At 29.6% G+C, this 16,436-nt stretch overlaps 1 protein-coding gene across 1 annotated transcript; it reads left to right on the forward strand.

Moving 5' to 3' along the window:
- The first annotated feature begins 446 nt into the window (after positions 1 to 446).
- On the forward strand, positions 447 to 15,651 carry LOC103568972 (larval/pupal cuticle protein H1C). Its single transcript, XM_008546030.2, has 4 exons — positions 447 to 829; positions 11,072 to 11,467; positions 14,890 to 14,952; positions 15,055 to 15,651. Exons 1-4 carry the CDS (start codon positions 533 to 535, stop codon positions 15,382 to 15,384), a joined length of 1,086 nt encoding a protein of 361 aa, XP_008544252.2. The 5' UTR covers positions 447 to 532; the 3' UTR covers positions 15,385 to 15,651.
- The last annotated feature ends 785 nt before the right edge of the window (positions 15,652 to 16,436 follow it).

Below are 16,436 nucleotides of genomic sequence, written 5' to 3' on the forward strand. Positions count from 1 at the left end.
GATCAAAAATTACCAACTTTGAAGTATATGTTGATATGATATACAATTTTGTATATTAAAAATATATCTTAACTTTGAACATCAATTATTTGACAATATTAATATAATTTTTCGTTAATGATTTTTATATATATATATATATATATATATATATATATATTTAATAATAATGATCGGAAGATAATAATCTGTACGATGAGATGGACTTTTTAATCGGGCAGCCCTCAAGCATTGAATTATACTTAAATGGAGACAGGTTAGAGAGATCTCTCTTCGGGATCCAAGGTCATGCAACATCAACTCATACATGTTGAGGGTCGTTGGGCCATTTTTTTTGTTCATTTATTTTAAAGTTGAAAGCAATTTTAACATACATATATTAATGTCGAAGGTTCAAGCTACAAGGACCGGGTTTTGTTGGGGATATATAAAGAGCGGTCGTCACCGAAAGAAGCATCATACAGTCACCGACTGAGTCGAAGAACATTTAACTCTTTACTTTAAAGTAATACTAAAAAAAAAGTTATCAGCCATGCTGAAGTTTGTAGTGTTGATTGCATTCGTTGCTTGTGTGTCTGCTGCACCTCAACCTGGTCATCTTGTTGCTGCAGCTCCTGTAGTTGCTGTACACTCTGTTCCAGTGAGCTACTCGAGTTCCAACAGCTACCGTGCACCAGTAACCAAGGCAGTCGTTCCAGTCGTTCCTGCTGCACCATTAGTAAAGGCAGTTCCAGTTCTGCACGCAGCTCCAGTTATCAAGGCTGCACCAATAATCGCACATCCAGTTCATATTACTCATGCAGCTGTTCCTGTCGCCCACACAGCTATCATTCATCATTAAACAACTTCAACAAGTTTATCTGTATCAACTTTAACTATTTATTTTTATGGTGAAAAATGATTTGATTTTTTTTGTACAATAAAACATGCATTCATCTTATTTAATTGTTATTTATTATCAATATCCTATAAAATTAAGATCACTAGATACTTTTAATTTTTTATTTTGGTTCAATAACTCGTTTTCTTAATGATAATCAATAGAATATATTTATAACTCGAAGTTTGAAGATATTCTCCACAAAATTTTCTTTGTTCAAAATCTATCGCATTTACATTGGGAATCATCATTTTTTCGTTTATTTTAATTCAGAAAAGTAAGTATGAACTATGTTCTAACAAGAAAATACTTTTTTTTAAGGAAAATTACTAATTACTTTATGAAAATAAATTTACATTCTAATATTTATTTTTCTGCTTGGTTAAATGTTAAGACTTTACAAAATTTTCGTAACTGCTAAAAAGTGAATAAATAAGTACTATTGTAATTAAATTATGTATCATTGCATATTGTAAAAGTAAGTAAATTTTAAAATCTTTGTTATATGTAATCCTGCAGCAACAGGATTTTCATGTTACAGCAACAGGACAAAATCATGTTGCAGTAAAAGGATTTTTTCTGTGGAATCAATAAAATAAGGAACAAGTTTCATGTACTAATTTTTTTTGTCAGTATAGTAAAATTTAAAAACTAAAAAAAAAATTCCAATTTTAAAATTAAAATTTTTTCATAATTTGAACTTTTTCTAAACTGAATGTTTTTTCAAATTTTGAAATTTTACTATACTGACATAAAAAATTGGTACATGAAACTTGTTCCTTATTTTATTGATTTCACACACGGAAAAAAATTTACTGTTGCTGCAACAGGATTTTATCCCGTTGCTCTCACAGGATGTTTCCTGTTGCTGTAACATGAAAATCCTATCGCTGCAACAGGATTTTGTCCTATTGCTACCACAGCACTGCGTCCTGTTGCAGCGCCAATTTTTTTTTTCGTACAGGGTTTCAATTTTCGTGCATATTGTTTGTATTTCTACAAAACATCATTTATACTAACCGTTGATGAATTAAATCATTGAATAGTGGATTATGCACTGTTAATATTCAGGAGCGAATTCAGAGTTAATATGGATTTTATTTTACTCCGGATTAAATCCGCGTTCACTCCGAAAATTTTTTACAGTGTTAGTACTAATATTTGTTGTAAAATAAAAACTTGAGTATGAATAATGAAAACAAAGAACATAAAAATCTGAATTAAATAATTTTTCCTGTTATTTGTTTGAGCTTTTTTTAACTTCCCGCCAAGAAAATTGCAAATTTTCAAAAATTCGGGAAGTTATTGATTTCAGTCCGATTTTGGAAAATCGAATTTCTAGGAGATCTTGACGTTTTGATATTCTAGGAAGCTATCTTGACTAATTTCACGATGATGTCAGAGTGTATGTATGCATGTATGTAAATATCTGTAACTTTTGAACGGATGAACTGATTTTGATTTTCAAGGTGTCATTTGACGGGGCTTGTCAATATCTAAAAGCTGAAAAAAATTAAGTTCGATCGGCAGGGCTCGTTCAGAGATATTTCAAAAATAAACTTTTTTCAAAAATGTTTTTTTTGGATAATTTTTTATGTGCCGCTCGATGGATTGATTCTAAAATTAACTGGACTCTGCAGCTTCATAAGCCGCGTCGAATGCTACCTCAAACATCAAAATCGGTTAATTCGTTCAAGAGAAACCGTTGTCGAAAGAATTAAAAACAAAATTTTTTTTAGTATTCTCGAAATTTTTCAAAAACGACTCAATAAATCAATTTCAAAATCTGACCAGTTGTAGAACTCAATAAAACGCGTCGATTGCCACCTTAACCGTCTTAATCGGTTTATTTGTTTGGGAGATATCGTTTGAAAAAAAAATGGTAAAAAACGTTTTTTTTTCGAAAACAGAAAGATACAAAAGTATTTTCGAGCTCGAAGAGCTCGAAAATGTACCTGCAACAATTTTTCGAGCTCAAGGAGCTCGAAATATGCGGGAAATTTTGGGGCTGGCCCGCAGGGTCAACCGACAGATCGATTTTTTTAATAGCGTTGGTTACTAACGCGGAGAAATTATTCTTGGTTTAAAATGCTATTATCATATGACACTATGGTCAGACTTAATTAATATATATATTAATTAAGTCTGACCATAGTGGCTTTTTGACGGGAATTGAAATAAGTACATCCATAAATTACTATAACCATAGTAAAATTTACAATGGTTGCAGTAATTTGTGATATAATGGTTGTCAATTTTGCAATAATCATATTATATAGTAAGTTTTGTATGTGTTTACTTTCATTTTTGCTCGTGGCCAACATGATCCGGATTTACTATCACAACTAAGATACACCACAGCATTTCAAATCAAAATAATTTTTCTGTGTACACTGTAAAAAATCCAGAGTGAATCCGGAGTGAAATTAAATCCGAATTCACTCTGCCACTCGAAGTTCCGGAGTTTTAAAATTAAAATGAATTTATATTAGTTAATATTAAACTGTTGAACAGAGTGTGTGCGAGTATGTGCTTGTGCGAGTTTGTGTGTGTGTGTGCGAATGTGTGCGTCTGATCGCATGGTTACATGCGTGTGTGCACCTGTACAAATGTGTGCGTTCGGGTATGTGTGTCGCGTGTGCGAATGTGTGCGTGTGTGTGAATGTGTGCGTGCGTGCATGTGTGCGAATTTGTATGTGCGTGTGTCCCCGAATATGTGTGTGCGTGTGTGTGTGCGTATCAGCTGATCAGTAATGTAATACGCGAGTTTTTACTTCGATTATATTTAGTGGAGTTATATTTTATTAATTCTATTTTTAAAATTCCTCTCCGGAGTGAATTTCACTCCGGAGGAATTAAATTAATAAAAAAATATTTACTCCGCGATAACTCCCCTTCGAAGTGAATTTCACTCCGAGGGGAGTGAATAATTAAAAATTCATTCACTCCGCATTCACTCCGGATTTAATCCGCATTCACTCATTCACAAATTTTTTACAGTGTACTAGATACAGAATGAAAATTTTGTTTCTAGCAAACAACAAAATAAGCGGAAATGAAATTTGAAATTTTTTGTCATGGGTTTAATTTGCCTCGATTAGTGAATTTGCGCCCGTGAACTATTTTTTCAAAGATTTTTTAGAGACAGGTTATTATTATGAAATAGGAGATCATCTTGCCCTCCCCACTCTCCGCTCTCTTTCTTATACATGAATATATTGTAATAAGTTATTACTAATAACTGATAACATAATTATTAATCACTTATATTACAATAACAACATACTTAAATTAGAAATAATAACACCACAATAAACGGCGGTAATAGATAAGGCAATATGAACTTTCGTTCACTTCCGTTACAGTATTTACCTAGGGTGACTTAGGCACGAAAGAGTACTACAAAAAGTTTCTTTTTTTTTTTTTTTTTTTTTTTTTTCATTATATTAAATATTGTATTTTACCCTGGATATTCCGTTACTCAAAATGAATTCATACTTTCGTTAAAAAAAAAATCCTTTTTCCTCAATCTATTAAGGTGCCCTGTGATACCTCAAATGCATATTATCTTCCTATTATCTGAAATATATATAAAATTAATGAACACTTGGCCTTAAAAAAATTTCTTGTAATTTACTAAAGCAATATTAACTTTTTTAATTTTCGGTAGTAAAATTATAATTTTCTTCACTTCATTTTATTTACGTATTTTTCTCTCTATCAATTCTTGATGCATTTTTATACAAAAATTACATACTACATACAAACTCACATTTGACTTTGGGTAATTTACTAATAGACATAATATAAAGCCGTGAAATGTGTGAGCGTATATTATTAATCGACTAATAACCGATGCCATTAAATTACTCATCAAAGCATGAAAGTGAAGGCGGTGCTAATGGCCTTATTAGAATAAACAATAGTAAATTACTATAACGTAATATACCGATAGGATAAAAAAAAATGTTGAAAGAAAAGCATGTATTAAAGTCTTCTGTACAGATTAATAAACGTAAGATAATTAAAAAAAAAAAGAAAAAATAATTAATATCATTTATAGTAATGGATAAAAAATATTTCAATTTGAAGTATTTTCTAAATCAATTTATTTACATACAATATTTACATATAATAACCTTATGACATCACTCATAAATAAACCCGATGTAAGTTGTATTAAATTTTTCGTTTTTTTTTTTTAGAACATTTTACTCATTCCATCACACTATTCAACCTATATATGAGATTACTAAACTGTAAGTCTGGGAGTGAATTCGCCCATGCAAAAGCTGCTAGAGTTGAACTAAGGGGCCATCCTCGGCTCAACACTGGGGAACCTAGCTTTGGCACGTCTATATTGGCCCATGCTTGGGTCGAGAAAGGTTACTCAATCCTGGCCATTCCAATCATTACCCAAGTCTGGGCCAGGACTGGGTTCTCCTATTTTGGCCATTCAGTGGTGACCCAGGCTCGGGCCAGGACTTGGTAACCTAATCTTGGCCATTACAATGATTACCCGAGCTTGGGCCAAGACTGGGTTCCTCTGCCTTGATCATTCAATAGCAACCCAAATTTGAGCCAAGGTAGTATTATCCAAGTTCGGGTATACCTATAGTTTCCCATCCTTGGGCCAGAATTGGCTAATCTAAGTTTTTTATTAATTATCCAATCATCTTATTATTATTGTTTTTTTATTAATAATTATTATTTTTGAATTAAAATAAGTTTTAATGAATAAATATTTTAACATTCTGATTAAAATTATTTACAATTAATAACTAAAAAATATTTTTGTTTGTTATTATTTGCAATCAACATCCGTAATTTTATAATTTTACTTATAAAAATTAATTTAATTAAGAAATAACTCATGAATTTTTATAATAAATGTTATTTCTAATAATGGCGGTAGAGTAAGATAATTAAGCTGGGTTCTTGATAAATAATCAATTAAATTTAATAAATTTTATTTTTAAAAATTATGTAATCATAATACAAATAATATGAAATTATTATTTATTTTTTTCTTAATCGAAAATATTAATTAAATTGCTTTTTATTTCATAAAACCGAGGGGTTGTAGTAAAATGAACAAGTAGAACATATAAAACTTTCAATTTAACATCAGTGGGTTTGTCCAGTAGCCAGCGTTCAAACCCACAGCAATCAGAAGAACGGCAGTTCGCCTCCCGAGCCCAGCAGAATTCTCACCGAGTTATTTTCACGTCACTTACCTCACTTCAATAGTTTGAACGTTAATGATCACAAACTCTAGTACTTATATAATAATAAAATTTTTTTTAATTAAATTTATTTATTTTTTCGATTCATGGGCCAGGTCTGGCAAGCAAGCATGGGTCAGGGCTGGCAACCAGGCTTGGCACGATGTTATCATTCTAGACTTTTACCAAGGCTGGAACAAGGCTGGCTTACAAACTTGGCCCAGAGTTCAACATAAGTGAACCAAGCCTGAGCCAAGCCCGGGCCCGTCGTACTTTCCTGTCTGGGTTAGAGTTTCTGATAACGAAATTGAAAAATTAGCATAAATAGTTTTAAGTTTAATAAGATTTGAGATTATTAAAAAATATCTGTATCTACATTAATTAATAAAATAAACAATGGTATGTTCGCTAAATATTATTTATTCATTTATAATTCCAAGCCATTGTATATAAATCGTAGACATTTCCGATACAATAAGTACTCCATTTTTTAGTAAGTATACGAACTTGCTGTAAAATAAGGATAAGTTTTAGCTACATCACCATTGTTTGAAGTCAATTCAGGAGTATTTGAGTAAGCATCGTAAATGGTAACAGGATTAAAAGCATTAGGAACTCTAAAATAAAATAATCCATGGTAAATAAATCAACCAATGTACATTTATGGTAACGTTTGAATGTTTCAAATATTTTTATTTAGTTAACGATGCTAACGTTAAAAGTATATGTAAAAATAATTTTTACAACTCACCTATACGAGTTCGTTGCAACAGGAAAAGATTGTGAAACAAAAGGAGATGTTTGAAGATAACCTGACTGAGCTACAGTCACGGTTATAATAGCAGCAAAGACAAGATATTTATACATCTTAAATTATTATTAAATATAATATTTTTCTAGTTACTTACTTTATCAATTTGAATGCGTAGACTGAATAATTTTTTAAGGTAGATTCACTTGCTTTTATACCCACAATCACAACTTATATATTAGTTTATTTTTATCAGTATTAAATTATGTTGAGTAAAACTCTTATAGAAATACAATCTACTTAAAAAATATCAATTGTTAATCATATCAGATTTCAAGGTATTGAATAATAAAAATAACTAAGTTTTAATATTGAAGAAATATAAATTTCATTTTATTTTTTATTTATAAAATTTGAATTATCATATAGAATTATAAACAAAATTTCGAGTTGGCTTAATTATTTAGTGAACGTACTGGACAGCGGTCAATGGAGCAGCAGCGTAGGTGTATGCTTGACCATAGGTGACGAGTGGTTGATGAGCGACGTATTTTGTAGATTTATCAACTTTGTATAAGCTGGCGTGACTGGTTGCAAGTGGTTCTGAAGCAATAACTGGAGCTGCATGGTATACTGCAGGAGCTGCGTGCACTACTGGGGCAGCATGGTATGCTACCGGAGCAGCATGGTATGCTACAGGAGCAGCATGGTATGCAACTGGATATCCTGGTGCAGGTGCAGGAGCAGCAACAGCACAAGCCACAAGAGCCAACAAAGTCACAAACTTGTACATGATGAATTTATAAAATTTTATAACTTACTATTCGTTCGTTATTTGATTGAATTGTAATTTTAACTCTGTGATCAAGTCATTTTATACTAACGTACCCCTACTTTTCAGTCCCCAAAATTTTAGACTACAGAGAAGGGAATGAAACTGTAAAATTTGTCTTTCTCTTTTAGTAACATGAGATCTGACAATCTCTTTATTGGCTATTGCGTTTACAAATGTGTAGATTGACACGGCCAAGGTTTAAAAAAATGTTTTTTTTGACCTGAGCTGATTTTTAGATTGCACGATTGTCTAAATACAAAATAAAAAAGTACATAATAATAATTTAAATAAACATTATAAATTCATGTTTTGGTAACATTATTTAAGTAAATGTCTTTTTTTTATTATAAAATAACTGTTAAGTCATGAGTAATGACAACAACTAAAAAGACTGCGGCCGGAGCATATGTAAATAAATGCATGTAACAAATTTATTTATTTACTTTTATTTTTTTGAATGAATTTCATAACTTTTATATATCATAATAGATTATATATCTACCGTAATAGACTTACTGTTATGGATGTAATAATACGTGACAATGTATATTATATGTTTATACATAATCAGTAATGTTTCAAAAGCACGTACGATTAATTTGGTATCGGAGGCTATTTAGAGCCATTCGGAAAAGTCTATTTTTGATAGCTGATTAATTTACAATTACATTATTTAAAATACACCTACATACATTTGTAGTTATGAATTGTTGATTATGCCATTATGAATGCTAGCATTATGGAAATAATTGATCAGATATAATTTCAATTTAAATCGATTTCTATTTTGTAGACTTAGGTAATAAAAAATAATTTTAATACTTTATAACCTTATTATCATGCATAATATCTCGATTAAAAATTAACCTTTTTTATTCTATTTGGATTATGCAAGTACCAAGGCTTTAGTCTGGTCCTACAAATAGTATTGGTTGCATAGGAATAAATTCAAATACACATCAATTTACTAATATGAGGACAATTATTGCATAATAATTTGTTACGTATATCATTAACGCCTGATGAGACTAAAAAGGGTAAAAAGCGAACAACATTAGTGGAGCAGGGTTCATCCTGTATTATGAGGATGCATGAAAATACTTTTCGGTTAAATTTAAAATTATTATTATTATTATTTTTTTTTTTTATTTAATGTTTTTACTTCAATTTCTTAATAAACTTGATATTCTCGTTTGATATCATATTTCTTATTTTTATGAACTTTATGAAGGATACCAAGTTTAAATTGAATAAAAAAAATGATTTAAGAAGTATATTAAATATATTTTAATATCAAGAAGATTAAGATGAAAAAAAAACTGGAGCAAAATTTAATATTTATATATTCTTTAAACAGAACTGGTTAAAAAATAATTCCGATTAAAAATTTTTAGCAATATTTATCGATAAAAAAAACTGGTTTATATTTAAATTATGTATTATAATTTATAACAGCTCATCATTTTTTCATTTTTTCAATGTAATTATAAATTCTAAAAATTTATTTTGCTATTGGACAGAAGCTATAAATATTTTGAAAAATTAATTTTTATATTTATAAATTTTCGTGGGCAAAAAATTTTTAGAGATTTATTATACCCTTTTTTAGGGGTATGTGAATACTCGAAACTTCGAATTATTCGAGTCGAATCGAATCGAACAATTCGATTCGAGATTCGCCTCGAAGATTCGATAGATCTTAATAGTTCGAAAGATTCGAATAGTTCGAACTTTTTTAAATCTCAGGTTCATTGAGTTTATGATCATATGGGCTATTTTCAGGTACAAATATCAATAATATAATAATTTTTCAATTTAATAAATCCATAAATATTAAATTTTCCAAAAACAATAATATTATTTACTGAAAAGTCGGTAAAATTTCGAACTATTCGAAGGTTTCAAGTTATTTGAAATTTCAATCATTTGATATTCAACTCGAATATCGAATCGAATCTAACTATTCAATTCGAACAAGATTCGTACACCCCTACCTTTTTTATATTTTTTAAATACACTGTAAAAAAAGCGGTGTTAAAATTGGACTCATCTTAACTCTACCCGGTGTTAAAATGAAATTACACCGATGTAGGAGGCGTAATTCGGCGGTATTAAAATATCGGTGTATAAAAGCGGGGTAAACTGCATCCGCTTGGAGTATTAACTTTAAAAATTATAAAACACAAAGAATGTCAGTTCTTTATGAAAATTAATAAAAAATATAATTTATTAACAAGTATAGTGATCGCGGAAGTAAAAATATTCACAAAATAAAATATTTTAACACTGGTAAAGAATATTTACACCCGCGGTGGCCTCATTTTAACACCGGAGAATTTTTTTTTAAACCGGTACAGAATATTTACACCGGTAGCGGCGTAATTTTCACACCGCTTTCGGTGTTGAAATTTAACACCGCCGATTTTAACACCTACACCGCTTGGACTTACCCCGGTGATTTTTTACAGTGTAAATTTAAAAACATTTTAATTTCATAAAAAATCTGGTCACGACAATTAGAAGTATTATAGATTGTCAGAACTAATCAGCTAATTGAACTATAATATACAATTTGTTTTATTTTTCCTATCTGACTTTACTCATATGAGAATCTCTTATTTATATTTATATTTTTCTGATTTATATACTTTTACGTCATAAAGATATAATTATCTCATAAATCTATCAATACTCTTTTGATTTTGACTCTTTATTTATTTTCGTTCAGTGGATTTTTTTATCCTTCCACGTCATCACAAATCGTTTAACCATTGAGACAAGTATTTTCTTAAAATAGAATCACGAGATAAAATAAATTATATGGTAAATAAAAGCTGTCGAATGCGTTCAAACCATTTATGGAATACAGCAAATAAATATATAAAAAAAAAGCCTTGACAGTACTTGCTCTCACTGCAAAAAAGTCAAATTAAAATTGAAATTAAAAAATATATAATCTCATGCTCATGATCATTAATGCATCGTAAGTTTAAATATTCAATACGAAAAAAAAATATGTGATGCATATTGTGAAAGAATAATAAATAATTTTTTAATATCAAAATATAGCTTTTGTATCACTATTTAATATTATAAATATAAATTGAAGTCTAAAGGCTTCTTAAGTGGTGACTGACAAAAAGTAGAAATCGAGTGCAAACGAGCAAACGAGTGTCTGAAGTCCTTGGCAATGATTGCGTTGTTGGTATGAACGAAAGTAGAATATTCAAGAACAAGACAGCAAGATGTGGTACGTAGCCAATGGGCTATGAGGAAGTATGTATGTTTATTTTGTATAGAAAAGTTGGATGATGGGGGACTACGCGTCGATAGCTTGGGGTAGAAGATTGTGAATAAAAGCAGCGTCGATTCAGAGCTAGAGTATCATTCGATCTTCATTCACGAAGTACGAACAAGTCTATAAGCCAATCAACATGTACAAGTTCGCTGTACTTTTCGCCCTGGTCGCTTGTGTAGCCGCTGCACCAGAACCTAGTTCTGCATTTGCGGCTCCTCTTGTGGCAGCTACACCTGTTGTTGCCGCTGCACCTGTTGTTGCTGCTGCACCGGCTGCCAGCAGCTACGCAAATACCTACAAAGTATCATACAAGAGCCCAATTCTTCCTGCACCAGCAGCTATCGCCTACACTGCACCAATTGCACACATTCATCAAGCACCAGCTGTCGCATACGCCGCTCCTGTTGCACATGTTGCTGCACCAGCTTACGCAGCGCATCCAGCCCATCTGACCTACCCGCAACCAGCATTTGTCGCCGTTCACTAAAAAAATCGATTGGAAATACAATTTTGGAAAGGCTAAAAATTTTTTATCAACTTAACGATTATTGTAAAAATGAATTGATTTTTAAAAAAATTTTATTTTTAAAATAATATGAAAAATTATAACTCAATGATAATACTACAGTTTCAATAAAAATATTTCACTTTTATCGACATAATCAGGATTTTTTTTCAAATATTTTACCCATTGCATTTCTATTTTACATATTTTTTTTCTTTGACGCTATATCTCTGTTACACTTTTTTTGGGATACCCTGTATATATTTATTGAATAATAAGATCTTAATAATAATTTGAAGTACAAGTCCTCATTGCACTATGAGTTTTTTTGAAGGTGCTTTAAACATTAAGGAATTAATGAACGAGAGTAAAAATACCCATTTTTTATTTTTAAAATTAATTTTAGTGTGAATTTTAACTACCTTTGAGTATTCCAATTTTTTTTTATTCAATTTGGTTTAAAAATCTGATTAAAATTTTTTAAGTAAAAGCGATGACTAATGAGAAAAAAATTACTTCAAAATAAAATATTTTGTATACTTACTTAAAAGCTTAAAAAAGTATGGGCTTCTAAAAGCTCAATTTAACTATACTAATGCTGATCCATTGAATAATTTTTTTAGTTAAAAATTTATTGTTTCTCTTGTAGAATACAGTGTCGATATTGTATTAAATTCCGTAAGCTGTAAAAACATGCAAGCTATGTGTCATAGAAATAGTTTACAATTGTCATGTATAGTATATTGGGTGCAACAAATCTGGTAAGATGTCGGTTGCCCACGAATTCCAAATACTATTTTTTTTTTTTTACCAATGCAGTGATAAGATGATGAAGTAGGTGTGTAGGTGAAACAACAGATGTTAAAATTTATATAAAAATATTAAGCGGGGTTCGGAGGCGAAGCTCTCCCCCACCTTCAGACGAAAATTAAAATTAAAAATTATAATAAAATAAAAAGTAAAATATTAAAAATCAAAATAGAAAAAATCACAATAGAATTGAAACTAATTGTGAAACTTTTTCTTTAATTTTCCTTTTTACTTTCTTAATGAAAATTGATTTATCTGTCACTAAACTTCACTTTTTCGATTGTGTTTTTTATTTGATATTCAGTCGACATTATTTATCTAAATTTAGCGGTTTTTATTGTCAATTTCCGTGTGGCAAACATAATTTGTGTGCAACAAGTTTACTTGTCTCACGCAAATAAATATTTGCAATACGTCTAAGTCGAATGGTAATAATGAAATAGCCAAACAGCTATTAACACCCGAAAGAAGGGCGCTAAACTAGTACTTATCCCGCACGAGTAAAAAAAAAAGGTTGTTTCTTCTTCCAGATGTATAAAAAAAACAGACGTACAAAAAGTGAAAAAATATCTTTTTAACTTCCCACCAAGAAAATTGAAAATTTTTTTTAAATTCGGGAAGTTAGTGTTTTCACCCCGATTTTCGAAAATCGAGGTTTCAGATTTGACTTCAAGTTCGAATAACTGTTGAACAAATTGATTTATCAAAAAATCATAAGAGCCTTTTTTATAGAGCGTTATAGTTCCAATATAAATTATTTGTACAATAAGCTACTACCGAGGTATAAATTTCCAAACTCAAAATTTTTTTTTCCTATGCTATTTAAATGAAAAATAGAAAATCGCAGCAGGGAGTACTTAATTTTAATATTAAGGGCTCAAACTTTAACAAGCGTCTTCTTTTATCCTACTAATACTTTTGAGCGTGTGTCCTTTATAAAAAAAAAATAATATTTGAAACAATGAATAAAAAATTTACTGAGAATTTATGAGGATGAATGAGGATGGGTGAAGATGGATGGAGATGAATGAGGATAATACCATGAATTTTCCTATCCATTTCCATGATTATTTCTCGCTTTTTGACGTCGGAAATAACACATCTAAAATTTCAAATTCGACTCCACCGTACATCTTACGGCATTAAATTTTTTTGAATTGGTCATTATATATGTTTCACATACTACTATTAGCATTATAATTTGACTCAAATGCACTAGCTATCATTTAATAAGTAAATGATCGTATAAATTTTTTAAAAGTATATACAATGTCAAAACTCATAAATAATTAATAATTATCGAATCACGTAGGAGAAATTAATAAAAAATTTATCAATAGTAATTTTTGATTGACAGTTAATTAAAATTTTATTATAAATTTCGGAATGTAAAATAAACGCTGATATGCTTCTTGAAAATGACTAAACATTTTTTTTTATGCTTACATTTTATATCACTTAAAAGAACATTATTTAGATTACATAATTAAATTTGATTAATATTTTATGGCTTACAAAACTTGTAAGTAAAGTTCACGTAACTTATAAGTATCAACCATATTCTTTCAAGTTTAAATTCTAAACATGCAGCACGTCATGAAATTTATTATTCAGTTGTTGTTAAAAGTACATTTGTATTCAATCAATGTGACTAACTCGTTACCTAAATAACCGCCTTAGACGTAATATGTTATTAGAACAACAAAAAAATTCTCAGGAGTAAGTGAAAGTGCATTTAAACGCAACAATACAAAAGTGGCCTTGGTTAGGGATCTAACGAATGAAGGTCGATGATTTTAACTAACATTTCTTTTAGCGATAAAAAGTCATAAATAAATATTAAGAAATATATATCTCTGATTGAAACAAATCAATCTCATAAAAAATTATATACTTTGGACTTATATTATTAAGTAATAAATAAATAAAAAAATTTAATGTAGTATTAACATTTTAGTTCATTTAGGCTAGAATAATTTTTAAAAACTTTTATTTTTAATCTACATATATTTAAATTTTAAATCTATTATAGGTGGGTGCTGAAGTTTTTGTTTTTATTTAATATTTCTCTGATGTAATAAAAGAAAAAATAAATTACAATAAAACATATGCACATAATTCATAAGTAATTTATATTTTAGAGAAAAAAAATTTTGCACATGGTAATGTAATGAATCAGGATATATTTAAATACATACCTGTACAACCAAAAGTCGTTCAACTTTGTCCTTGCTCTCTGAACAACGCATGTTATAATAATTATTTAGCTATTCATCAACCTAATGACTACTCGCAAAAATATTCTTAACAACTTCTTCCTGACGTGTCTAATCTGTTCAAGGCTAAAAAATAATAAATTTTCATAATTGTAAATGACATAACAGTTAAATGAACTGCTTGAAAAAAAATAAATAAATAATACGGAAGGAGGCATCATGATGATTAAGAGACACAATGAACAGAGAGAGGTAGAATAGTACTATTATCACATTTAAATCTCTATGGTGGATTTCGAATGCATTTGAAGGCCTCTACAACCAATAGAAGTGGACAAGGTATATAAGCTGTATATCTGGACCGAAAAGATCAGTCAGAAGGTTCTCGAGGCCGTAACAGACGTACTTAAAAAATTAATCATGTTCAAGTTGGTATGTATAAATGAAAATTACGTTTTTTTTATTCGAACTCGTATTATTTCATATATGTCTTAAGATTTTTTTAACAGTTACTAATTTATGGTATAATTACAGTTCGTTGTTGCTGCTCTTGTTGCTGTGGCGGTTGCAGAATACCCTCATACTGGTGGCCATTACCTAGCCGCATCTCAACCAGTTTATAGTATACACGAAAAAACAATTGAATCTCATGGAAATTCAGTTGTACACCCCAGTGCGCCCGTAGTTCACACTGTTCCTGTTGTACCTGTTGTCCCTTATGTTGAACATAAAAATTTGTACTACAAATCAGTACCAACTCATGTTGTTTCTGAAAAAACTGTTTCAAATCATGGCCACAGCATTGTACACAACGCACAACCCGTGATTTCATCTGTATATGTTGCCCCAACTCATTACGTTTAAAATCAAAAGTTTAATAATTTAAAAAACTTTTTTATTATTTTTAACATGATAATTTTTGTAGTTTTATTAAGAGTCTAAAGAAGTCTTATTAATTTGCAAATTTATCATGTTATTATAATTTTTAATTGACAGTCTCATGAGCCTCTGAGAGGTCGTAAATTTTTACTTTGCGTTTGTTTGAACCTGATGACACATTTTATATTTTATAAATGTTTATTTTTGTTTTCAATGGAATAAAAATTGTTTTTCACTTCAATAAAAAATGTTTTTTTTTTAATTAATAATTATTCTTGTGACCGATTTAATTTATTTAAAAAAATAATTTCCAAGATAACTGCATAATATATTGTATTCATAAAATTTTTATTTAACTATCTGCTATTGAAGATTGCAGAGGATCAAAGGAATCCACATGACAATTTATGTGATTGATAAAAATTGTATCCCTTCCCTTAAAGTACTTTTACTGATCTTAATGACCTCGACGAGTATGAAGAAAAATAAAATAACGATTATATGTAAATCCTCAGCTCTTATTTCTTCTTCGTAAATCACTTTAATGAGACTATTAAAAAATATATGCGACAACCAGCTGACCCTGCGCGCCAGCCCTAATACAACTGTTTTTAAGCTTAAAAAGTTTGAGATGCTCATTTGCACAAGAAAAAAAAATACTCCGAGAATAGTAAAATTTAAACTTCACTATAATATTTCAAATATCGCTTAGACTCAATGATTAAAAAAGTGACAATTAGAAATTAAAGAGTGCATTTTTCTCAAAAAGATAAAATGGAAAGACACAAAATTAGAAATAGCTTTATTTATTACGAGAAAAAACAAAATTTCCAACTGTTGATTAAAATATAATCGATTTATTTATCAATTATTCTATTTCATTAATTATTAATCATTAAATAATTTATGTTTTAAAAAATTGTAAAGAGTAACAAAATAATTAAATTATTTTAGGACATATTTATAAATATAATAATCTATACACGGAAAATCTTGTTGCTCCCACAGGACTGCGTCCTGTTGCAGCACCTGTTTTT

Source organism: Microplitis demolitor, chromosome 7 (genome assembly GCF_026212275.2).
Source record: "Microplitis demolitor isolate Queensland-Clemson2020A chromosome 7, iyMicDemo2.1a, whole genome shotgun sequence".
In the NCBI taxonomy this organism is placed as follows: domain Eukaryota; kingdom Metazoa; phylum Arthropoda; class Insecta; order Hymenoptera; family Braconidae; genus Microplitis; species Microplitis demolitor.